Raw genomic sequence first — 24677 nt, 5'->3', positions numbered from 1 at the left:
GAGACAGGACCAATTGTCAAAATTTTGGTGTCGATCATTCGAATGCATCCTGGACACTACAGAAAATGGGCTAAAAGTGTTAAAAACCGGAATTTTCCTTTAAAGCAATCTGCCAAAAACTTCAGGCATAACATTTATCAAAAGGAGACTCTAAACATCCATTGGATCAATAAAATTGACAAAAACAAAACAAACAGATCAGAGTCAGAGAAAGAGAGACTTTCATAAATTCACAACATATTGTACAAGGTTGGCTTCCTTTACAACTGATAGTGTGTCAAAATTAATCTAACACTTGCATCACACCGAGTTATTTGTGTTGACTAAACATGAATATTGCCTAAACATGGGAGGTGGTTTGCATGCGTTTGCTTGTGTAGATTTCTATAGGGGTCAGTGGTTTTCTCGTTTGACATTTTCTACACCCTCCAGCATTGACACAATTAGGCAGAAACACCTGTTTTGCATTTACATGATCTGTATGAACGGAAGGGCTGCTCAATGTCGCATTAAATGGCACTGCTGCTTTGCAGCAAGAAGGTTCCGGGTTCGATTTCCAGCAAAACAGGGGTCTTTCTGCATGGGGTTTGCATGTTCTCCCTGGGTTCTCTCCGGGTACTCCGTCTTCCTCCCCCAGTCCAAAAACATGACTGTTGGGTTAATTGGCTTCTCTAAATTCTCCTTAGTGTACAGATGTCCCGATCCAGGTTTTTGCACTTCCGATCCGATACCGATATTGTTTTTGGACTTCCGATCCGATACCGATACTGGCCGATACCAGCCTATCCGAGCATGTATTTAAGTTTAAGTTAAAGTATTTAGCCTTAGTTGTAAGACTCATGTTGAAAAGGGTTTTAGTACTCTTGATAACATCTAGCCAGCTAAATTAGGTGAGATTGAATAAAACACAATGCTTGGTAACAACAAACTTACCTATTTATTAAGAGATAAACACAAACTGGACAAAATTATGAATAGCAATCTGAAATTGCACAGTGAACAGTAAAACCGTAAACAGTTAAAGGTGCAAGTATTACTGTAAGTTTTAATAAAAATGCAAAACAGGGAAACACTGGCGCAAAATAGTGGAATGGATCGTTTCAATCACTGAAACTGGAAAATACGGACCAGATTTTTTTTTAAAAACTGGATCGCCATTTTACATGCTTTGCCGATACGCATTTTTTTGCCAATATCGGCGTCCTAGCCTACCTTAGTGTATGTGAATGGCTGTTTGTCCTGTTTGTCTCTGTGTTGTTCAGCAATAGACTGGTGACCTGTCTAGGGTGTACCCCGCATCTCGCCCGTAGACAGCTGGATATAGGCACCAGCACCCCTCGTGACACCGTTTGGATAAAGCGTGACGGAAAATGGATGGAATGGATGTATGAACGGATGACAAAATGCTCTACCTGGATTTCTTTTTCTCCCAGTCTGCAATAAAACTTAGAAATAATCTAAGTTTGAAACAAACTCGCAAATAAAATTTGACATTTAGCTTCTTGGCAGCAAAGACATCCAATATTGAGGTGTGCTGAATCACACTTTGTCAATACCATTTAAAGACAACAGCTTTTTAAGGCGTTATAAAACAAAAGATAAAAAACGAATCTACTCTCTCACCATTCTGGATGACGTTGGAGGCAGAATTACTCATTTCCTCACTTACGTCACAGCTGGTTAAAGGGGAAAAGAAAAAATTATTAAAAAGGAAGAGCGAGTGTCAGGGCTCAGTCCTGCAGCAGGAGCTCTGCTTAACTTTGCCCTCAATAGAGAGGAACCCAGCTCACAGTCAGGTCTCTTACAGGAAGTGCTCAGTACACAGAGCTACAGCTGCTCTTGCCCAACGTCCAGAAACAACAAGAGAAACACTCTTAAAATAAAGCTGCACACACTTTACACCAGAGCCAGCATTTTGCTAGCTGAAAGAGGAATGAGGCTGAACCAAAGAAAATTCTTGTTCTCCCAGTGTCTACACGATATATTTAGTAATTGCATGGTGACGCAATTAGGAGTTTAACTCCTCACCTCATCCAACCCGCTGCTGCAGCTGCGTGCGTACCAGCCGGTGTTCGGGTTATGACAAAGCTACAGCAAATCCCCTAGAAAATACCTGAGTCACACTGAAAGCAATTCACAGTCAAGTCTAGGGTGTTGCAATGTCTAAAACAAAAAGATTTTACTGATGAATAACATTCCATCCAATTGCAAATGGCCTCCATCCGCAACAGATGAAGTTCAGTGTTAATAGAGTTCAGTTATGCTTAAAGAGAAATACTTTGAAGATGTCGGTCTGACATGCATCACCAAGTTTCCCTTTGAGAGCATTTTAGACTCGACTTCATGGCCTTTTAATAAAATTATAATGACAAAGAGCTTCAACATTTGCATGAATATTCCCCATCATCTGAAATTACAGTAATTTACGATCATTTTACCTGTAATTCAAACACAGATCTACAAGATTACCAAAAATGGCAAAAAGTGACCAAAGCACAATCCAGGGTCCTCCAGATACCCATTTTTCACACCACCATGATGAGCACTTTTCTCAAAATTAGCCCCTTCACAGACCCAGTCAGTTATGTGCCATAGCCCGTCCCACAACACCGCGTAGCTGTTTCTAAGAGTAATAACTAGGAAAGGCATAAAGACATGGTTAACCTATAATGAATGTGGAAACTGCGGCTGCAAAGACTGCTTATCTGCTTCGGATGAAAATCACAAACTTGTTTTTTCACTGTCTGGTCTGGCTGAAGCGTACGACTCTCCAGGTTATCAGCTTCTGTTATCTATGCTTGATGTTCTTCAAACAGTTGCACAAAGTTAAACAAAAAAAACTAATTTCTCTGCATCGTAAAATGTCTTCTTCTACAGTAAAGCCAAAAGATCACAGAAGTGTTTTGGGTTTTATTTTCTGAATGTAAAAAACGACACAAAGGTTCCTGTGAAATCATTAGCTGTGCCTACATCAGCAAGAATGCATGGACTATCCGAGCAGGACTAGGTTCAGGCAACGACCAAGATGAAAAATAACAGATATTTTTTTAGCCATATTTCAGTTTTAAAACAACCCAATGACTTTTTAACTCTAAATAAAATAACTATCAACATGGAAAGAAGCAGCAGCAGCAACATCTCTGATCGCATGTCAAGTCAAGATTATTTTACCCCAAGAACTCAGACTTTATTCTAGATTTTATTTAAAGACAGTTCTCAGCTATTGTTAGAATAAAAAACAGAAACTAGGTAATGAAGTATGGATATTAAAAGAATGAAAAGGAAGAAATCCCATTTTTACGGATAACTAAAATGTATGGAATATGAGGAACTCCTATGTCATAATTGCGGAAGCGCGGAACTGGTGGTTAGAGAGCAGGGCGTTTGCATCGCGACGAGACCGCAAGATTGCTGGTTCCAACCTCAGACTGTTACTGTTGGCTCTGAGCAGGACCCCGAACCCCAGAATGCTACACAGCGTGGCAAGATGGGTTACACACAGAGGGCAGCTTTCCCCACGGTGGGACTATACGCTGATATTTCCTTTTAGATTTGACCATGAATTCATAAGCATTCGAGTTGGGTTACTTAAGCGTTACTAGCTGGGTTTATTGCCAATCTTTTTGTATCAACAGAATTGACTAATTATATAATTTCACTATATGGTATATGAAGTTTTGTATGAATGGTCTGGCATATTTCAGCCGCCATATTTTGCTTCCCAGTATTCATTATGCTCACACCTGATATAAACCCCAAACCAAGATTGATGGAGACATTTTAAAGAAGAAAAATGAAGAGTAGGAGGTCAAATGTGGAGTAATAGCACAGGTTAACTTTAATTTATTTTCATATTGCATGACTTGCGGCCGTTTTAGTCCATCAATCCAATTCATTTTTGTGCATATTTGTCACTCGTAGATATTTTTTCCCCAGTGAAAATGTGGTCCATTTAGTCCAAACTGACCCCAATAAGCTCTATCTTACTGCTCAGCCACAGCATTTTTATTCCTACTACTCTCAAATGTTGATGGTTGCAGGAGTCTTCAACCTGCAGCCGATCTTCAAATCTTAACTTATTTACCCCTTTCCCACAGGCTGAAAACCCATTTAAACCCGGGAACAATCTGCATTTAGTGGCAGAGGGAACAGCTCACTGACCCCCCTTGACCTGCGTGAAAACGACTCGTTAAAGGCCCAGGCCCAAAATCGACTTTAGACTGCTCAGCTGTTTTTTTGGCAACTGGAAACGGGATACCATTGAGTGCAATGTACGGACGACACACCGCGGCAGTCTATAGACCTAACAAGCCAGAACAACTCTGCTTACATTCGATAAACATGACAAAGGGGTGAAACAATAAAGTACACTTACTACGCATTGGCTTCCTTACAAGTATCTGGTGAAGATTCTCAGTCATCCGGGTCATAGTCATGACAAAAAAAGTTAAACAATCCACTGGACTTTGTTTCCAAGTTTGAAGACGTTTTGCTTCCCATCCAGGAAGCTTTTTCAATTCAAAATGTCAGAACTAGCATTGAGTTCGAGGCTTTATAGAGTAGCCCAAAACAAAGCCTTGTTTTGGCTTAAAAAACATGCAAATTGAATAGGAAGAACAGGTCCGCCCAATCAGGATGGGGAGTCGTTTGGGTTCTTTGTTAGCCTGCAACAACTGATACTGGTCTATTCACTTTGAAAGTGAATAGACCAGTAAAATAGACATTTTAGCAAAATTCATGTGTAGGGAATGAGACTGATTACTTTTATAGTGATGCACATGAAGTTCACATTCAAATGAGCAGGCGTGTGCAAATGCCAACCCAAATAACACGCCACTCAGCAAGCTGTCCCAACTGAAGTCTGATTTCTGGAACCAATTTTGATTTAAAACAGCTAAAGATAATATGCTGGATATGTGACATTAAGGTGACATCCCACTACATTGATAATGAGTGGCGCCTTGCATCTCGTGTTACAGACCACCAAGATTACTTCAAGCCAGACAGACACCTGCAATATAGCCAATAGGTTAACTGAAGACATTAACAAATGGGGGCTGACCAGCAAACACCCTGTAGTTGTTACAGACAACGCTGCAAATACGGTTTGTGCAGTGAAGATAACGCAGCTCATGCACGTCTGCTGTGTCCCGTCTGCTTGCTCGTGCGAGGCTTCACTTTTTCACTTTTCACAAACAAGTTTGCACTTTTGAGACAGTTTTGTTCACATTTCAAGTTTAAACTGATTTACAAGTTTGCACTTAGTGTTTAATATGACAGGAAAAACATAAAATACATGAGTATAGTAAACATGGATGGTAGTGCCGGCGCGCATCTAGCGATCTTTTCCAACCATAAAAACTAATTATTTTTAATATGGTTAAACATAAATACTGCCCTCTGCATTATCGTTCCCCATGGTTGTTGTTTGTTTTTGCCGCTTCTGTGTAGCAAGACGCACAATAGTGACCTTTGTCGACTATTAATGGCATTCAGGTCGGATGAATGCGACCTGGCCGTTCAGACAAAGGTCGCATTTGAAAAGACCAGTTTCATATCGGATTCAGAACCGCATAGCCAAGTGGCCTGGGTCGGATTGGAAAAAATCGGATCTGTGTTGTTCCGACTGCCATGAAAAGATCAGATCCAGGTCGCATATGGTCCAAAAAAAAAATCGGATTTGGGTCACTTCAGGCTGCAATGTGAACATAGCCTTTGATTATTGCATAAACAGATTGAATCAAATTAATCGATTTAGAGCTGTATGAATCAAAATCTAATTGATTCAGGACTTTGGCGCAAATACCCAGCCCTAGTTTTGAATATTCCACGTGAGAGTATTACTGCTGCCAATATCTGTATTAGGAGGGAAGAATGGTAGGGTTGGCCACAGCGGTGGCCAACGATAGACTAATGGGGGCCATAGCCACCCCTGGCCCCCCCATCTAGCTCCGCCACTGGAGCCACAATGACATGATGCTCTCCATGTGACACTTTGCATAAAGAGTTTAACTGATATTGCATAGCAAGTGTAGCAAGTAGTTTTAAGAGTATTTTCCAAGTCTAAAGTTGCTTGGTAGCACCGAAGAGATAAAGTTCAACATTCTTGGTAAACTTGTAATTTGGTCATGCTTATTTATGAGAAAAATGACTCTTCCTAAGACCCAGTTTACCTGTTCCAGTCTACTTGTTTTGGTTTATCAGCTGCAGTCCTGTTGTGGAGATAAGGCCCTTTTCCTCCAGCCTGCCAGGTCTTCCCTGTCAAATATTTATAGAAGCTGAAACGTTAGATGGCCACAGAACAGCCTTAAAGCTCTGAGCAGAGAACCAGAGAGCAGGAAGGTATACAGCCACTGCTTATTTAAAAACATTGTGGAAATGAGTACATTGAATAAAAAACAAATGTTAGGTTTTACGTAATTCCCAAGCTGTGAGCCCTTACCCTGACTGAGGGGGTTGGGGGGATGAAATACGCACTTTTCGCATGACTGCTGCCTGCTCTTCCCTAATTATTCACGGCGTCATTTGACAAGTCGACCAAATTATCCGTTTCCGCTGACTTTTAAAAGGTGTTAGATTAGAAACGATGGATTTAAAGATCCCACCATGACTGGTTCTGCTAGCAAATATTCCTGTTCACCTCAACAAAGTTTCTGGAAGCATCTGCTCATGACAGCCCAGATTATTCTCCCGACAGATGTTTGGGGGCGAGTTGAGTTAGAACTGTTGCGCAAACCGAACGGAACCCCTTAACGGGATGAAATGAGCTTCCAGGTTCTGTGGTGAACAAATGCGATAGTTATGGTGTCACACAATCGGCGGGGAGTCCGAACCAAAGCCCCGCTACAACACACCCAACTCCAAAAGCTGGACAGAAAGCAGGCTTCTAAGGTTTAAAGGCAGCGGTAGACAGAGCGGTGACTGACCTCCCTCTGCCTGTCTGTCACTGCCGACAGGGGGGGAAGAAAGAGTTCAGACCCCGATGAGAATGGCGAGCTGTGACAAACAACACATTTACCTTGCTGCTCTGAAAGCCTTCCAACGCCCTCAAAGCGCTGTCAGTGAGTTTAACGTGAAAGACGGTGACATTACTGCCGTTGCTCACTCTTCCACAGGACAGTCCGTAGCTCCGCTCCTCCTTCAGCGCCGCCATCTTGCCCACCGTTCCCACACTGTCGTAAACCGAGAAGTCCCGTTGCTTTTCATTGAATATTCAGTGGCTGGTCACGGATGAAGTCACTGAGAGGAAGCAGTTAGATTCACTGAAAGCTTTATATGACCACGCTTCTGTTATTAGCTTCAGAATATATTACATTTATCTTTGTTTTTGCCTTTAATTTGAAAACTCTTAAAAAGTTCCTCAGGTAACGTCAGGTCAGGTACGGAAGAGGATTAGGGCCACTGAAAAAAAAAACGTAAATGATTACTAATTTTATTTCAGTATTATATGAGGAAAAAGTAACAATTTTGACTCAGAATTCTGACTTTAAACTCAGTATTCAGACTTTTTTTCTCAGAATTCTGACTTTAATTTAAAAATTTTGACTTTATTTTCAGAATTCTGTCTTTAATCTATACATTCTGACTGTTTTCTTAGAACTCTGACTTTTGTCCCCCAGGATTCTGGCTTTAATTTAAGAATTTTGACTTTAATCTACGAATTCAGAATCTTTCCTCGGAATTCTGACAGTAATCTTCGAGTTCTGACTTTTTTCTCAGAATTCTGGCTTTTTTTTCAGAATTCGGACTTTAATCCCAGAATTCTGGCTTTAATCTAAGAATTCTGACTTTAGTCCCAGAATTCTGATTCCCCCCCCCCCCCCCCCCCCCCCCCCCAGAATTCTTACTTTATTCTCAGAATTCTGACTTTAATCTCAGTATTCAGAATTTTTCTCTCAGAATTCTGACTTTGATCTACGAATTCTGACTGTTTTCTCAGAATTCTGACTTTTTCCTCAGAATTTTGACTGTAATCCCAGAATTATGACTTTTTTTTTCTCCAGAATTCTGACTGTAATCTACGAATTCTGACTTTTTTCTCAGAATTCTGGCTTTTTTCTCAGAATTCTGACTTTAATCTACGAATTTTGACTTTTTTCTCAGAATTCCGACTTTAATCCCAGAATTCTGACTTTTTACCCAGAATTCTGACTTTTTTCCCAGAAGTCTGACTTTAATCTCAGAATAAGAATTTTGACCTTTTTTTCCCCAGAATTCTGACTTCAATCTCAGAATTCTGACTTTTTTCCCGGAATTCTGACTTTTTTCCCAGAATTCTGACTTTATTCTTAGAATTCTGACTTTAATCCACAAATTTTGACTTTTTTCCCCAGAATTCTGACTTTAATCCCAGAATTTTGACTTTTTTCCTCAGAAATCTGACTTGAATCCCAGAATTCTGACTTTTTTCTCAGAATTCACTTTTTCCCCCCAGAATTCTGACTTTAATCCCAGAATTTTGACTTTTTTTTCGCATAAATCTGACTTGAATCCCAAAATTCTGACTTTTTTCTCAGAATTCACTTTTTTCCCAGAATTCTGACTTTAATCTCAGAATTCTGACTTTTTTCTCAGAATTCTGACTTTTTTCTCAGAATTCTAACTTTAATCAAAAGAAATGTTGGATGCTTATTAAGAGACGAAATACTTTTCATAAATTTTTTGACAGATTTTTAAGTGGTATATATTTACTACTTTAACCTCACTGTTGTTTTCAACTGGAAATTAAATGGTTTTAATATTCAACCTCAAGCTTAACAGATATATTTGTAACAAATGAATACATATTTACCCTCAGGACTTATTTTCATGTAATTATGTAGCTTTGTGGTTGCATTAGATACTCTTTAAAAATATTTGTATGTAAAAACATTTTACCATTCATAAATATCAATACAGATGACTCATACAACTCACCCATGTTTTATTAGTAATTCAATGTTTGGGGCTCTATGGGTCTGAACAAAAAAAAAAAAAAAAAAGGTACCTAATCGTCTAAAATTTTAAATAATTGCTTTTTGTATCACTATCAATGTACCATACATTATGAGGAATTTCAATCTGCTAAATTATCTTTGATTTTAAACTAATATTCTAGTTGTTAAAAAATTAATCCATCCATCCATCCATTTTCTAACATGCCGAGTGGGGTTGCGAGGGGTGCTGGTGCCCATCTCCAGCAGTCAATGGGCGAGATGAGAAGTACACCCTGGACAGGTCTCCAGGTTAAAAAAAATCCTTTAATCTAAATGCATAAAATAGTATTTAACTTTTTAAACTTTATCAAACCTTTTCACACTTCAGTGCAATATAAACATAAAAAAAAACAACATGTGAGAAAAATACTTTGAATTAAGGATGAAATTAAGAGTCATATTCACTGAATTTATGACTGTATGTTACAGGATAAATGGACATCTAACTCAGTGCAGGGACAGATCTGCTGGGCAGTGATGCATCAGAATCAGGAAAGACAGGTCCTCTAATTTTGTCACGAAGCACCATTCAGGAAGTAAGTCAGGAGTAAAAAGATAAGCAAAGCATTCGTACAACGTAAACAAATATGCTGCAGCTTTTAGAATGCTCAGCTGTAAACAAACACTGAGGATAAATATCTAGCAATTGACTTCTGATTATTGTACGAGAAATACATGACCTAATTCACAGGATGGGAAATGTCCCTGCTGTGTCACCTCTACACCCTCTTGTAATACATATTTATAACCACAACAGGGATTTTTCTCCAACTGGAGAAGATATAACATAATCATTTAAAGGTTTTCAATAGTTAAAAAAATAAACAAACTCAAAACAAACTTTACTTTAATAAGATATTTATTTGTGAGGAATACAAAAACTAAGAAAAGCAAGGAATGCCAGGAGCTCTTTTGAATAGTTACCCAGTTGGCATAATGCAGCTTCTCCTCATCTATTCTGAGGAAACCAAACATTTAGCACAATCTTACATTTTATAGTTTTGGAACAAACATGAGAAATTAACTTAAAAATGCAATCTAATGGTCCAGTAGAGAAAATGATCAACATTACAAAAGTGGAAAATAAAGCATAGCTTAGTGAAATTAAATAAACTTTCCTAATAATGGATGGCTAATAACAGGATTAGTAAGATATAAAGAAACATATCAGCCGTGAATTAAAAATTAAAGCAAAGAACGTTATTAGGGTTTGTTCTGCCTCATGTTTTACTCTACAATTTATAGGAGACTCATCACAAATCAACAGGTTAATTTAGGACTGCTGTATTGCAATGATTTATAGAGGTGTTCTGATTACTTTGGTCAGTAAGTGTATTTACATACAGAGTCTATACAGAGCGTAAACAGGCCAGCACACAGCCAACCATCCTGAGGACCTAAGATGTTTGAGAGGGAACACTGTACCATTCACTGAAATCACATCACTTGGGTAATAAATATCACTGAACAAACACGGTTCAATGCTTTCAAACTATATCTGTAGAATAACAATTTAATATTTATGTGTTAAAAATATCTTCAACCTCGATTAACAATTAGTTCCACATACGGAATACTAAGAACGACAGACAGCGGGAACATAAGAAAGATGCATTAACCTATACATCTACAAGGCTGGAAATACATTTTCCCATATGCAGTTGCCAATTGTCACATATAGTTCTCAAACATAGTAGAGAAAAGAGAGGAACGGTAAGGAGGTGATTAACCACCTGACATTTTCATGTCCTTTTATTGAAGGACTGCTGGCACTGGCAGATGTGCTTCAGTGTTTTAGGCTCCCCACGCTGCCTTTGACTCTCCTGGTTCACCTCAGTTTCTGGCCGCTATGACAACAGAGAGAGCTACTCCACCAATGGCTACAGCAGTTGCACCAAAAAGCCACTTCCAACTGAGACTCTGTGGATAGAAAACCAGTGGTAGTGGGGGTCAATTTATCAGGTCGACAACATGGAGCACTAAAAAAAATGTCCCTAATTTTAATGAAACTTTACATAAAGTAAAAAAAAAACAAAAAATTATAGTTTGTTGATTTACCAATAGACCAAAAATGGTGGAAAATCTTAGCCATGAATTTTACAATTCTTGCAATTTCTTGCTTTAGCATTTCTCACCCATGAAGACTTGGCTCTTGATTTGTGCGTACTGCTACTACTAGAAGGATTTCCTAGCATCTTCTTGTACATGGCCTGCTCTGCTCCCCTCTGCTCAGAGTGCTTCTTCACCAGCTTTGAGAGCTCTGCATGAATTGTCTGTACAGATAAAAACAAACAAACAAACAGAATAATAATTAATGGATGCTATAAGATTATGTTCAAAACTTAAAAACAGCTCCCAAACATTTTAGAGATCATAATTTCAAATGTCAATATCAATGGATGCGTGTTTGGGTAACTGGTAGGCAGATTTTTTAGTATACTTGCTAGCTAAGGGCATACAGATTAGAGCAGTTTTTTTTTTTTTTTTTTTTTATTTTACAAATTTTGTCATTTTAAATGTAAAAGCCAAGATTACATCTTTCCTTTTCTAATTTTCTTCTTCATAAAAATATCAAAACCAGATTAAATCCCTTCCAAACTTTTTGTTTGGACTTAAAGAACCATACTTCTATCCATCACTGCACTTATTAATTTCTCTAGGAAAATACAGTCCTTCTGTACAAAAAACTGCTAATGTCGTGACAAAAACCTTTATATTAGCAGGCAACTGATGTGGAAAACATTTCCAAACTAAATTAGCCAAGACATTCCGAATTATCGATAAAGGAAACAATAACTTTACTAATTCAAGATGACTAAACGCTGCAAAAAGTTAGTTCTTCTCTGCCCACTTCCAAGAAATCACAGGCTTCCATTACAATAATCAGCCTACATGTCCTCAAAAATATTCCAGGATCTGACTTCAGTTATTGTTCCAGCACAGGCTCCGGTCTGAGTCATTTCTTTGCTCTTAAAGCTGTTGAGTGACTAAGCATATCAGCCTTATCAGAGACAGAAAATGTTTGCGTTCAGTAATAGCAATTCATCAGAATTAAGCAGTAATTAAGAAGTAACAGTTTACAGAAATATTTACCAACCAGACTAGCTCAATCTGTCCAGTTGTAGCCTTTGTTCAGTCATGTTTTCTGCCAGTTATATACTAAAGGGACGGTGTTTAGATGTTCTTACAATGAAAACCTTCAGTATTACTGTAGAAAAATTAAACAAGTTTCCACAAAGAAGGACAAAGTAGGATAAGCAAACATGTCATGTCCTGTTTGTTCAAACACTGTACTCAGTCAAAGACATTCTAACCAGGAAAAGTCAAGTCGGCATGTCAACTAAAAAAAAATAAACAAACCAGACAAATAAATCGTCTCCTGTCAGAACTAAAGACAGAGGGGGCGTACATAATGACAGAGTGACAAATGTAAACAGTGTTTCTGTCGTGCATGAAGAGCGAAGCAACAGTAAATTTTCTTCACTTCCAGCACCTGTTAGAAAGCATCTTATTGATCGTAACGACTCATTAAAAGAGAAAACAGTTCAGATGTTTACTTTAGTATTAAACCAATATGTTATATGTTTCACAAATATAAATAGGAAAGATTATCTCGTCATAAAAGCCTTTTTAATGACAGGAAAGGCTTTCCAGCTCTGATTTAACTAAACACATTCTAGAGACAAAAATATTAAAATCCAAAAAATTTGTGTCCTTTCAATCTTATCAGTTGTGATAAACAACAAACAAACAAACAAAAAAACTTGAATTTCTTCTGGTGCTAAAGGTTTATTGCTGAAACTCTTAGTTCTTCAACGTCTTTAGATCAAATGCACAAATTACATGTTTCCAATTCCAGAGTACAGACTGGTCTGTAAGCAATTTAACTCACTTAAATCTGTCCAAAATGAAAAGGTACCTTTTACTACACTGCGTGTGTATAACTTGGAAGTGTTGCACAGGCCGTGCACTGAGCAACAGATTGGTGTAGGACTGACGTGGGGAGTTCTGGGCATCAACTACTATGCAGCTGATCCAAGAAGCCCACACACTTGAGAATAAACTGTTAAGGGGTCCTTATATAGCTAAAGAACCTTATATAGTCGGCTGTATAAGCGGGAGAGAAAGCCTGGATAGGCTTTAGATACAGCCAGAGCCTAGGGTGAACCTATTTACAGCAGCAACATGAAAACAGATCCTTTGAAATGATGAATCAGCTATACACCTGACCTTGCTCTGCAATGGGATTTACTTTTTACCCAGTAGCACCATCTAGTGGTCATTTCTTGTCAACAAATAAGAAAGATGCACACACCAAACATGAACTCTTCACTTAACTTACCTTGTTGCTCGGTTCCAGCTTCAGTGCTTTTCGTAGGGTTTGAATGGCCTCTGTGTATTCACCTTGCAAAGCCAGTACCTGAATGGAAAACACAGACCATATAATGCTTGAATCTGGTAGCGTTCAACAGAGCTCCAAAGGTGAAAGAACGGTAGCAATACCTTGCCCATGCGGAAAAGGGCTTTTATGTTATCTGGCTGGTGCTCAAGAGCCGAGACACAAGATTTGAGGGCCGCATCGTAGTGGTCCAGCTTTAGCTGAGAGGCAGCCATGTTGTTCAGACACTTTACTTTAACATCCAGCAGCTCCTCCTCCTCCTCGGGGCTAATGTCAACTGGAACACAAGAGCAAAATTAATCAGGGATCGTTAAAAACCAATGTGAATACACCTGCTTCTCAGAAATATCTTATGGTTTTCATATTGCAATGTGTTATTTATATATTTATTTCAGAAAAAAAGGTTATTATTCCAGAAACAAAAGACAGAAAATATGAAGTAGGAAAGAAAAAAACACAACAAAAAACATGTTTCCTCAAGACCCAAGAGGGGTAGAAATATGAAATAAATATGTAAATATGACTTCAAAATTGAACTAAAAAACAACCATTAGAACATAGTTTATATAATAGGACATCAAAACACAAGACTACATTCCCAAATATGAGTCCCTCCCTGTGGATAACTCTCACCTTTGGAGCTGGATTCTGCAATCTGCAGGGCGATGCTGTAGGAGTTGACGGCGAACGCATAATCCCCGCGCTGATAGTGAACATTCCCCCGCTCTCTCTTGCGGATGGCAAAAGCAATTCTTTCAGAAGGTGGCATAAGCTCCACATCTGGTGCATCAGCAGCTTTCAACAGCTCCACTTCCAAAGACAGCTGAGCGTTAGGGGGGACCTCAGGTTCAAGGCTGGCGAGAGAAGGAGTAACAGAACCCATGAAGAAAACCAAATTAAAATAACTGGTAACCTAAACAATTTCATAAAAACATCTGCTTGTGTTAATTTCAAACAGTTACAAATTTATTTTGTACAACCCTAATAAAAATATAATAATAATAATAATAATAATAATAATATAGCTTGGAGTAGGTGAAATAAATAGAATTTTAACATAAAGTAACAAGCAAGCTGACTAAAAACATTTCAAGCTATTTCGCTATATTTTTAAATGTATAGCGATCTGCTCTGGATTAAAGAACAATTTTTGTTTTATTGCAAGACATACACACCGTAAAGTATAACTCCATGCTTCTTGATCCATTTCAACATTTTGCTAAAAAATATGACTAAGAATTTCTATTTGCACCTTAAAAAATATACATATATTTGAATAAAACACACCAGGCAAAAGCAATTGTGTGAGAGAGGAGTGATATCTGACATTCCTTCCATGGTGGAAGAAGAGAGGGGTTGGTTGGGACTGGATTCATTCATAACCCAGGCTGAAGTCACCAATTGGTTAAAAAAAAAAACTGCCTGGTGTCAAGGCTTTGGGGTTGGGTTAGACCTGCCCTGAGTACCTTCGAGCTCTGGATGTTATTAGGCTGTTGTGGATGACACAACCTCTTCATCACTGCATGGAGGTCAGGGCCAGGGCCCATGGCTGTCAGACTGGGGTGGTGGTTTCCCTGCATAAAAAGAGGAATCCCACTCAACGGCCTCTGCAGGAAGGCCTTAACCAGGTTTGCTGGAGAGAAGAGTCCAGCTGATGGTTGCTTCAGGAGCAGCAGTGTGGTTTTCATCCTGGCCGTGGAGAAGTGAGCCAGCTCTACACCCTCTGCAGGGTGATCGAGGGCACATGGGCGTTCGCCCAACCAGTCCACAAGTGTTGTGCTCTTAGAGTACAGAGTGAGGCACCCTTTACTAGGGGCCATCCAGTCTCTGTAGAAGGGGAGCAGGAGTTTGGTCTGCATTGCCTGTCCTCGGTGTATGTTGTACTCTGATAGAGCCGCCCTCTGCCCCTTTTCCCATTCTAAACCTTTATGGACAGGATTTCTAGATTCAGCCAAGGGCCTGAGGGGATCATATTCGGGGTTCAGAGGACTTAAGCCTCATTTACACTACCCTCTGAAAACCAACCCATGCAGAGCTTGGTTCCTTATGACCATTTACACATCACACTAGTAGCGGTCGTCACCTCCTAGTGACAATCTATGGTATTACTGCTCTCTAGAGGTAAACAAGCAAACCAACATGTCAGCGCCCGTAACATTCAGGAAGTTATGTTTTGTTATCATTGTGATATTTCGTTGTTTGCAGAGAGTCAGGCGAAAAAGGCAGCCTGAATTTACTTGACTGAGTTGGCTTTTGGGAGTGGACAAACCATAGTCTAATCAGGGCTTACAGATACAGGAAACAACGATGGACATTAAGGTTCATCACACTGCTAAGCCGAATCATTACTGAAAATCGTGTGGCACGGTAGGAAAGCTTGTACTTTTATGAATGTCTGAAGTTTCATGATTACGGAAGCCAACTGTAAGGAGATAACATGGACTGCTCATGTGGTCTTTGTTATCCGAAAACAGAGCCAGAACTAAACCGCGCCGAGCCCTACTGACTGCATGGTTTCAAGGGGTGGTGTAAATGGGGCTAGTCTCTGCTCTTTGCTGATGATGTGGTTCTGTTGGCTCCCTCCTGCTAAGACCAACAGAAAGCACTGGGACGGTTTGCAGGTGAGTGTGAAGTGTGGCTATGATGAGAACCAGCTCCTCCAAGTCCGATGCCATTGTTTTTAACCAGAAAAAGGTTGCTTGTCCCCTTCAGGATGGCGAACAATTCTTAAGTGGAGGAGTATCTGGGGCCGTGTTTAGCAGTGAGGAGAGAAAGGAGCGGTAGATCGATATACGGACCAGTGCTGCTGCTATAATGCTGATGCTGCACCGGTCTGCTATGATGTACGTACAGCTGAGAAAAAAGTCATGTGTGACCCAACTTACTTAAAATGCAGTGACAATTGGCTTTATGTTGCTACTTTAAAATCTGCTTGTCCAGAAATATCACTTATAAAATCAGTAAAATCGACCGGTTTACCTAATGAAAAAGGACTGAGATGCCTTTATGCATTCCTCAAACATACCCTACATTTCTAATGTATTAGGCTACAGTATAGAGATATGATTAACTGTTCTTTGATAAAAGTGTTGCCTCAATTTTGCAACAATCCATGTAAAGACCAGATCTGTCAACAGTCCCTACCAGGTGAACATAGCTTTCTTTATCAGTTGAAAGACATCAAGTTTGAACTTTTTTATTTCCCAGCGCAACACATCTGACCAACAAACACTTGCTTACAGCAAAGTAGCTTTATTTGAAGCAAGACAGAATTCAGTGGACTAAGGTTAACAAAGCCTGATTTGTTTTTCTCCTTTTGAACCAGGTTTTCTTGCAGTAAATTGTTTTCTGAGCAGTTCAATCCACACTCTGTATTCAGGATAAGAAAGAAATTCAAACCCCATTTTCCTACCTTCCCCTGGCACCATATGCATATTTTGCATCCGTGTGAATAAGCGCCTTCTCTCCCATTTCCATGAGCTGCACAGTCAAATCCAGCGCCTGGAAGAGAGGAGCGCATTTTAAATATATTAAGGTTAAACACATTTTCAACAATGGCTACTTTCATACACGCCAAACATATAATGGATAATTTTGTGCATACTTACATTTTAAACAAAAATGTTTCAAATATATGTATGCACACACACAGAAAATAAAATTGCACCTGGATGACATCACCGTCCCCGAGAGTAAAGGAAAGATTATGTTGCTCTTCTACAAGCGTCCCATCCATTAATTGTATTTTCAGATTAATTTCCACATTCTGTCCCTTCTGAGGCCGGCTGTCTCGCCCCTTTCCTGCCTCTACGACTTTCTTCTTTAGCTGGTCATTTCCTGAAAAAAAAAAAAAAAAAAAAAAGAGTCAGAATTAACTAGATTGATCTCTTTCTAGTGATTGTTGGGCAATCTGAAGCCAAATCAGTTACATTTAACATTGTGCAGTGTAAGAGTTAGGGACAAACAGTGTCACAGTTTGAGTCTATATTTAATATTTTAGTAGAAACTGCTGGGATTCCTCCTGGCAGCTTTAGTCCAAAAAAGGACATCATTATTTACAGTTGCTTCGAAGCTTGGGTAAACCTTTCCACAAGAATAAAATCACAAATTCATATCCATTTAAACATTTCTGACATACCCAAAACATCCAGCCATTCATCAGTTTGTTCAGAAGCCTCTGATTTTTCTTCTTCTTTTTTCTTTTCTGCTTTATTTCCATCTGCACCCCCAGCATCCTCCAAAGGAGGAAGGTCATCATCGATGTCTTCTTCGTCTAAAACCTCAAAGTCCTCCCCGCTGTCCAGCAACGAGGTTTTCCCACTCTTCTTGGAGGATGAAACACTGTCATTCCCATCTGATGCGTCCATAGCCTTCTCCCTTTCAATCAATAGAGCATCGCTCTGGAAGGCAAAGCAAAAACACCATTATATGCATTTGAATGCTACAAAATCGTTTTAAATGACACGTTACAGTCAGGTGTAACGCAAACAAATACCGCTCTGAAAAGTTCGGGGAAAATGCAGTGCCTAACCAGTTAACTGATAACCATTAATAGTAATTAAAAACATGTGGTACCTTTCTAGAAGTTTCCAACAAGTTACCTTTCAACCTCATGCGGCTAGCAAGCTAAGAGATTAGCAAAATACAATTAGCTTTAGCTGTTAGTCTCGCTAATGGCTTGCAAACAGTTATTGGATCATTTTCTCCTTAATGACAGCTCTTCTATTCATTTCCAAAAAATAAAATTAAGACAAACAGCCATTGAGTGAATAATTGAACCACCCCTTACCTCCAAATAACCTTGTTTTGGTCCTAAGTCGTGTCACACTTCCGTCAGCCAAGGGAAGTGAAGCTTGCTTTCGCTTTGTGGGAGCAAAACACCATCTAGTGCTTTAATTGGTGCAAGTTCAATATCATACTAACTTCACCGAAAAAGCAACCTGCTTCCGTTTGACCTAGGACAGGGGTCTGCAACCTTTCATATCTAAAGAGCCATTTAGCCCCGAATCCGACCAAGTAAAAGTTGTTTAGGGCCGAAAAATATAACCTGTGTGAAAAAAATTTTTAATATCTCATTTGGGAAATTAGTTGCCAACAAATTATGTATTTTTAGCTTTTAAAATAATATTGAACACATAAATTCCAAGCTAATTCAAAGACAAATGCTTCTAAAAACATACTTCTGGTTCTTTTAATGTCATTCTTTTCCATCTTGTGTTTAAGAAAAAATTTAAGAATAATACATTATTTAGCTCTTTATTTACATTTTATCCACTATTAAGAGCCGCTGTAGGGGGTCCAAAGAGCCGTATGTGGCTCTAGAGCCGCAGGTTGCAGACCCCTGACCTAGGAGTTACATCGCTAAGCTCCTCCTCCCCGGCAGGGCAGCAGGGGCGAAGCTAGATGGGGGGCCAGAGGTGGCCATGGTCACCCTTAGCCAATCATTGGCCACCCCTACCATTTTTTTTGCTCAAGTAGAGTATTCAAAACAATTTAATTTTATATATATCAACAATTAATTGACAACAAAAGTACTGGGTTTAATTATGCACATAAATATTCCAACATTAGAGATGATTAGTACATAATTCATGCTCTTGTCAGAACTAGATTTTGTGTTATATGCCATAAAGAGAAAATCATGTGACTCTGCAAGTCATCTAAGAGTCTTCAGTGAAATCATAGATAATGTTAATAACTGTTTTAATAAAAACCTATTAAATTATGAATTTATAGACTTAACCTAGTTATTAAAATATGAATCCATAATCAAACATTCTTGCATACTTTGTTCTTAGTGGCATTTCTGGATTTAGATGAGTACATACAGGACTGTCTCAGAAAATTAGAATATTGTGATAAAGTTCTTTATTTTCTGTAATGCAATTAAAAATCATGAAATGTCATACATTCTGGATTCATTACAAATCAACTGAAATATCGCAAGCCTTTTATTGTTTTATACTACTGTTTAAAAATACTTTAGTAAAAGTTAGAGTATCATCCTAAGCTTTTTACTTAGTAAAAAAAGGATAAAAGTAATGCAGGAAAAACATGAAAAGCAAATGTTTTAAACCTAATATCAAAGGAATGTTTTTTATACAATTCTGGACGATGATTTACTCATACTTAATTTTCTTAGTTTTTTTTTTAAACTAATGGTAACAGTTTTGTATTTAACTTTGCATCATCTCGAAAAATTATTTTGGTATGGAGCAACAACTTGGTGCAGAACGGAGTCCAACAACAAAGAAATTGTCTGGATGAAACAGCTTATTTTGATGGTTTATATTTATTCTAAATACCAACAGGGGATAATGAGGGAAAAAGAGCTTAAATGAAACAAAACTAACAAGTCCCTTTTTAAAATGTAAGGAGTAGAAAGTAGAGATAATTACGAAAAAAAATTTAACAGTAGAAGTAAAAAGCTATATAAAAAAATAATTACCCCAGTAAAGTAAGGTAACAAAGTATTTTTAGTACTTTGTTTCTTGACACCTCTGCTATTGGGACATAAAATATACAGGACTTGGAGTTACATTGGGAAATGTATCGTCTTTGCACAATTTGGAAACCCTACTTCGGAGCATTGCTGAAATAGCTTCCCACACTGCTGTTGCTAACATGGCCATCCTTTTATGAGCCCCTGATGGCTGCGTCTGACCAGATATTGCATCATGCCACAGAGCTAAAATCCTCTCAAGCTGGCCTTTTGAACATATGATGACTTCATTGTACTCTAGCGGCCTCCAGTCATCAGATCTTAACCAGCAGAGTGTACTTGAGATGCAGCGGAGCAGGAGAATCACATTATAGATTTGCATCTGACAAATCTGAAAAACTGCATGATTTAACCATGCAATCTTTAAGCAATATTTCCATATGAACCTGTAATGAATCATTAAGGCAGTTAAAAAAAAAAGGGGATCCCAATAGATAAGAGCAGCCTATGTAAAACATATCACATCATTGAAAACTCTAGTTAATGTAATAAGATGAATGAATGAGAACTAGATCAAGTTGCGGTTGTGAACTTGAGTTTTGAGCATAAATAATTTCATTTTAATGTGGGTAAAATACGATTTTTAGTGTATTTGTTTTTGAACTGAGGATGTGAGACACTTTGGCAATATAAAAATATAATTGACATTTACAATAAGAAAAAATAATTGCATTGTCTTATTTCAAGTAAGTATTATCTAATAATCTTATTTTAGAGTAAAAATACAGATTCTATTAGCCAATCATCTTATTTACCTACTCAAATTCAGGGTAAATACACTTAATTTAAGATTTTTATTTATTTATAGATCGTTTTTGCAGTGTAGTTCTTGTTAAGGGGGAACTATTGCAATAAATAAACCATTTCCCCACAGCTGACCAGAGGATGTTAACAACCAACTCTCTGGGATTTATTAACTCTGCAATCCATTGAATATCATCTGATCAGGCTTTGTAGCGACTAAATAACCTCTGAAAATTGTCTTAATTGAAAACTCAAGATGCAAAAATATTAAAAAAGAACATATTTTTACATTCTCAGCTCACACCCAGTCTACTTGAAATAAATTCTTAAAAAAAAGGGTTTACTATAATAAAATAGAAGAACAAATTCAAACAACAGGGAGAAAAAAATCAAATGACATTTATTATTGATGCATTGTTTCTCTTTTTATAAGCAAATTATCTGTTTTTCTTTCTGTCTAAAGAAACTTTACAATATAAAGAAACATACAAAGAACATCTTTATTACCTACACAAGACACCTAAGTCCCTAAGACAAGATTCTCAACTATCCTACCATGAAATACAAAGCAAACCCAAGAGACAGACTGCTTCATATTGAATACTGCCGCATCATCTGAGAGGACCGTGAAACCCGCCCCGAGTAAAACAACCAGCCCACCCGACCTGAAAATCTTCCTAATGGTACAGTATTATACATCACAATAGAAGTACAGAGATGGCCAACAATCAATATACACAGAGGACTGAGAAAGGATCAGTGAGAGCTTTCAACTATACAGTGCTATCACAGGAGTGAAAAGCAAAGAACAGAGGTTTCCTCCTATTTCTGATTTAAATGTTTCATTTAAAATCATAGTTTCTTGTTTTTTTCCAGTTTAAAAGTTTTCCTGAACTGATAAAAATCCTTCATATTAAAAACTGCAACACAATGTTGCATGTTTTTTTTTTGTAAAGATGCCCTTTGTAAAACTTTGCCTTAGTTTTTTTTTTCTTTCATTTCAAAGCCAACAGTTACATCAGACTGAAATAAAGAGTAAAGAGGCAGAGGGAGGACACAGCTCGTTTCACATCTCGCCGTCCTCTCCCTCTGTCTTGTTCCTCCCCTTACGCCTTCACCACGTCGTGGCAATTTACACATTCAGCCACTTTACAGAAACTCGTAGATTATAGCCCAGTGAGCCAAATGGTAAGGTTAGCGCATCATCTTCTCTATGAAAAACAGTTTTATTTATAATTTACTTTTAGCTGTATTCATTGGTAGTGACTGACATATCAAAAACATGTCAATGATATCAAAATGCATTTTACAGTATTTACAAAACGAAATAATAACAAAGAAAATTAAAGGGGGGGTTGGAGGTGGTGGAGAAGAGGAAAGAAGGGAAGTGTGTCACTAAATCCAAGGAAGGAGAGTAATTCCCAGGTCAGTGGTTGCTAAATCCTGAAGATACCTCTATGTCACCCACAGAGCCTTCAGCTGCTGATTGTTGTCTGTTGGTCTGAATAATGCGGAGATAACTGGATTGGAGCAGCAGTGATGAGACAGAGTACAGAACATGCAGGGAGACATTGAAATAGTCTGATATGTAGCTGATTTATACCAATTGTGCAGATTGGATGGGACTCCATTTTCAGTCACATATATCGACGACAAAAATTAAAATAAAATAAAAGAAGTCAGTTTAAAAGATCTAAAATAACTTATAAACTTTCCTATGATTGATTTTCTTCTTAGACTTGTGTGGCTGCATCGCCTATTCAGAGTGAGTCTTCCAGATTTAAGGACTCACTGCACATTCATTTAATAGGCATCATTCATAATCTTTTAAACTCAATTAAACCAAAACACAACAATATTTTTACTGTCCTTCCTTTGGCTTTGTTATATTGAAAATAGTCAAATCTATTATATTATTAGCTTTTATGTTCTAACTGATTGCTGCAGCTACATTAAGAGCAGAAAGAAGTAAAATCTGTTATGTTCTGTGGAATAAGCCTGTTTTATTCTATATTTCTGCCTGAATCAATTCAAATCGCAATGTTTAAATGATACAAATAACTTTAGTATAATGGTAATAAATAGTAATTTAGTTTGTATTTTAGCAGCAGCAGGAACAGCTGTTGCTTTTTAGTTAAGTTGGGACACTTTATTCTGGTTTTGTTAGTGTTAGCATTGCAACATTGCAGAATTTTCACGCCCGATTATCAAACCCTGAGAACCCTAAACCTGCCAATTCAAAGCAAGACTGCCTTTGCAAGTGTATCACAATGATTTCAGTGATCCACCAGTCCCAAAACTGACCAGATGTTTGAGTAAATCTCAGATGGAAATTTTGCCACATGGAAGTCAAGAAGAGAGAAAGGAAAAATCCAACTTGAATTAACTGACAAATTGTAAATAACAAGAAAACAAGCACAGCACAATTCAAACCTCTTGTCATTTACATACAAGAAGAAATGTGGGATTTACAAACTGCTGCCCAGCTTTGATACCTGAAACAGTTTCCATCAATGTATCCCAGCTTAGCTTCTTTCCAGCAAGTGAAATGCAGTTATTTGAGGGGTCTTTTTTTAAAAGACAAGACAGATAAACAACTGATCAACCATGTGCAATCGGAACCAGAACAGACTTCTCTTCCTCCAACCACATCCTCATCAGATGACAGTCGTTTGCTTGTCCATGAGGAACATCCTGGAGGCAAGCTGTACCTCAAAATGCAGTCTTAATTTTTTTTTTTTTTTCAAACGGAGAGCGATGCAATGAGACAAAAAAAAAACACAATCAAAAACATTCTCAAAACATGTAAACTGAAAATCCTTGTGCATTTCAGAGGCGTGTGCTTCTCGTGTCGTCCTTGGTGCTACTGCTGAGATACAATGTGCCCTTTAACAGGAGAATCATACCTACAATAGCTGGATAATAGCAGTTATTAAAATTAGATTATTATCACCCACAAAAACAAATATTTAATGAAAATCGTCCAAGAATAAAATTACTAGTTCATCGTCTTAAAATGTCTGCCACAGGAGGAGGTTTTTGTAAAGTCCTGCATGAGTCAGCGGCTGCAAAGTCCTCCATATATTCATGTTCTGCATGGTGTGATGATGGCGTCCGGCTGGGCAAGAGTTAAATGAAAGACTCCATCCAGGATGACCTACATGAGAAGGTTCTCGTTGAAGGAGAGGTAGGCTCTCAACGGAGCGGAGGGAAAGAGAAGATCCTTCCTGCTGTTTAAAGACCCCTTCACGCTCTCACACCCATTTTACAGGCAGTGGGATGTGGGGCCCGAAGGGAAGTCCTGCTTTCCAGGGGAATCCCCAGGGGCTGTGTGGCACCACACGCCATCCACATAGAGGAGGGCGGAGAAGGGAAGGAGGGAAGGGAAGGAGGAGGGTAACGCAAGACACACCATGGTGGTCAGGGAAGAAGGGGTTCAGATAAAGGGAGATGAAGAGGTAAAATGAAAGATAAAAAAAAAAATCACACACTCATCGTCATGTTGGGTGAATACTGCAAAAAGAGAAAAGAGAGGAGAGACAAGATAAGCAAATGCTGGATTAATATTGTTATGTCACCCAGATTTAGATGAAAGCAGTTCCTTTATGGTAAATGCCATATTCAGTAGAAGCACACAGCAGATAATGCAATTGTTATTTAGTTTAGGTGGCAAAAGAGACGCCAGAAGAAAAAATAAGATAGAAGTTTAGTTTCTAGCCTCAAACAACTGTAGTATAGTTAATATAGCTGCATGTAAGAGCAGGTTTCTAAGCAGGCTAGTTTTCTTGGGTTAGGCAGATCTCAGATTATAATGTTTGGATAAGTTAAAGCAGGGCAAGCTCTACCTTCTGCCCCCCCAGTCCCCATGAATAATGAAAATGCTTAAAGGCAAAATGCATTTCACAGCACGTAACGTAGTTATTCTGATCTTAGCATCGAGCAGGAAGCTTCAACTCCCCTCTGACCGCACAAACATAGAAGCAGTAGAACATTTTTTCAGTCTACAAATGAAAAATTATATATTTTTTAAATGTTGTACTCATTTGCTCCTTCTTCT

At 38.3% G+C, this 24677-nt stretch overlaps 3 protein-coding genes across 5 annotated transcripts in view; all 3 read right to left on the bottom strand.

Moving 5' to 3' along the window:
- ell (elongation factor RNA polymerase II) overlaps nt 1–7189 on the bottom strand; it is a 47390-nt gene extending 40201 nt beyond the window's left edge. Inside the window, exon 1 of the mRNA XM_038279050.1 lies at nt 7019–7189. Within this exon, the coding sequence (XP_038134978.1) occupies nt 7019–7153 (135 nt within the window). The 5' untranslated portion in view covers nt 7154–7189. The remainder of the gene's footprint in view (nt 1–7018) is intronic.
- Nucleotides 7190–9816: 2627 nt separating this feature from the next.
- fkbp8 (FKBP prolyl isomerase 8) lies at nt 9817–18291 on the bottom strand. 2 transcript variants are annotated; one of them, XM_038279049.1, is made up of 9 exons: nt 18164–18291; nt 17513–17774; nt 17042–17211; nt 16787–16875; nt 14008–14228; nt 13479–13651; nt 13318–13395; nt 11111–11248; nt 9817–10895 (listed from the first exon to the last, which is right to left on the bottom strand). In XM_038279049.1, exons 2-9 carry the CDS (start codon nt 17739–17741, stop codon nt 10809–10811), a joined length of 1185 nt encoding a protein of 394 aa, XP_038134977.1. In that variant the 5' UTR covers nt 17742–17774; nt 18164–18291; the 3' UTR covers nt 9817–10808. The 2 variants fall into 2 exon arrangements, with proteins under 2 accessions (XP_038134977.1, XP_038134976.1); XM_038279048.1 differs by lacking the exon at nt 18164–18291 and adding an exon at nt 17950–18094.
- Nucleotides 18292–21004: 2713 nt separating this feature from the next.
- Nucleotides 21005–24677, bottom strand: part of ssbp4 (single stranded DNA binding protein 4) — a 134012-nt gene continuing 130339 nt past the window's right edge. Inside the window, exon 17 of one of the 2 annotated variants that reach the window (XM_038279047.1) lies at nt 21005–24133. In XM_038279047.1, coding sequence (XP_038134975.1) covers nt 24104–24133 — 30 coding nt within the window. In that variant the 3' untranslated portion in view covers nt 21005–24103. The remainder of the gene's footprint in view (nt 24134–24677) is intronic. The other variant, XM_038279046.1, reaches the window with a different exon arrangement.

Source organism: Cyprinodon tularosa, unplaced genomic scaffold, assembly GCF_016077235.1.
Source record: "Cyprinodon tularosa strain WSP-4 unplaced genomic scaffold, ASM1607723v1 ctg147, whole genome shotgun sequence".
NCBI lineage: Eukaryota > Metazoa > Chordata > Actinopteri > Cyprinodontiformes > Cyprinodontidae > Cyprinodon > Cyprinodon tularosa.
Note: the sequence above shows the minus strand (reverse complement) of the source record. Positions and strands in the feature narration are given on the sequence as shown.

What these genes read in the sequence shown, in the direction of transcription:
- fkbp8 (XM_038279048.1), bottom strand. Translation starts at nt 17,988, where the DNA reads ATGAGGTTGAAAGGTAACTTGTTGGAAACTTCTAGAAAG. An exon ending in AGCTGGAACCGAGCAACAAG is followed by an intron (nt 11,249 to 13,317) that starts GTAAGTTAAGTG and finishes TTATCTGTACAG; the next exon opens with ACAATTCATGCAGAGCTCTC. An exon ending in CAAGAGCCAAGTCTTCATGG is followed by an intron (nt 10,896 to 11,110) that starts GTGAGAAATGCT and finishes TTCTATCCACAG; the next exon opens with AGTCTCAGTTGGAAGTGGCT.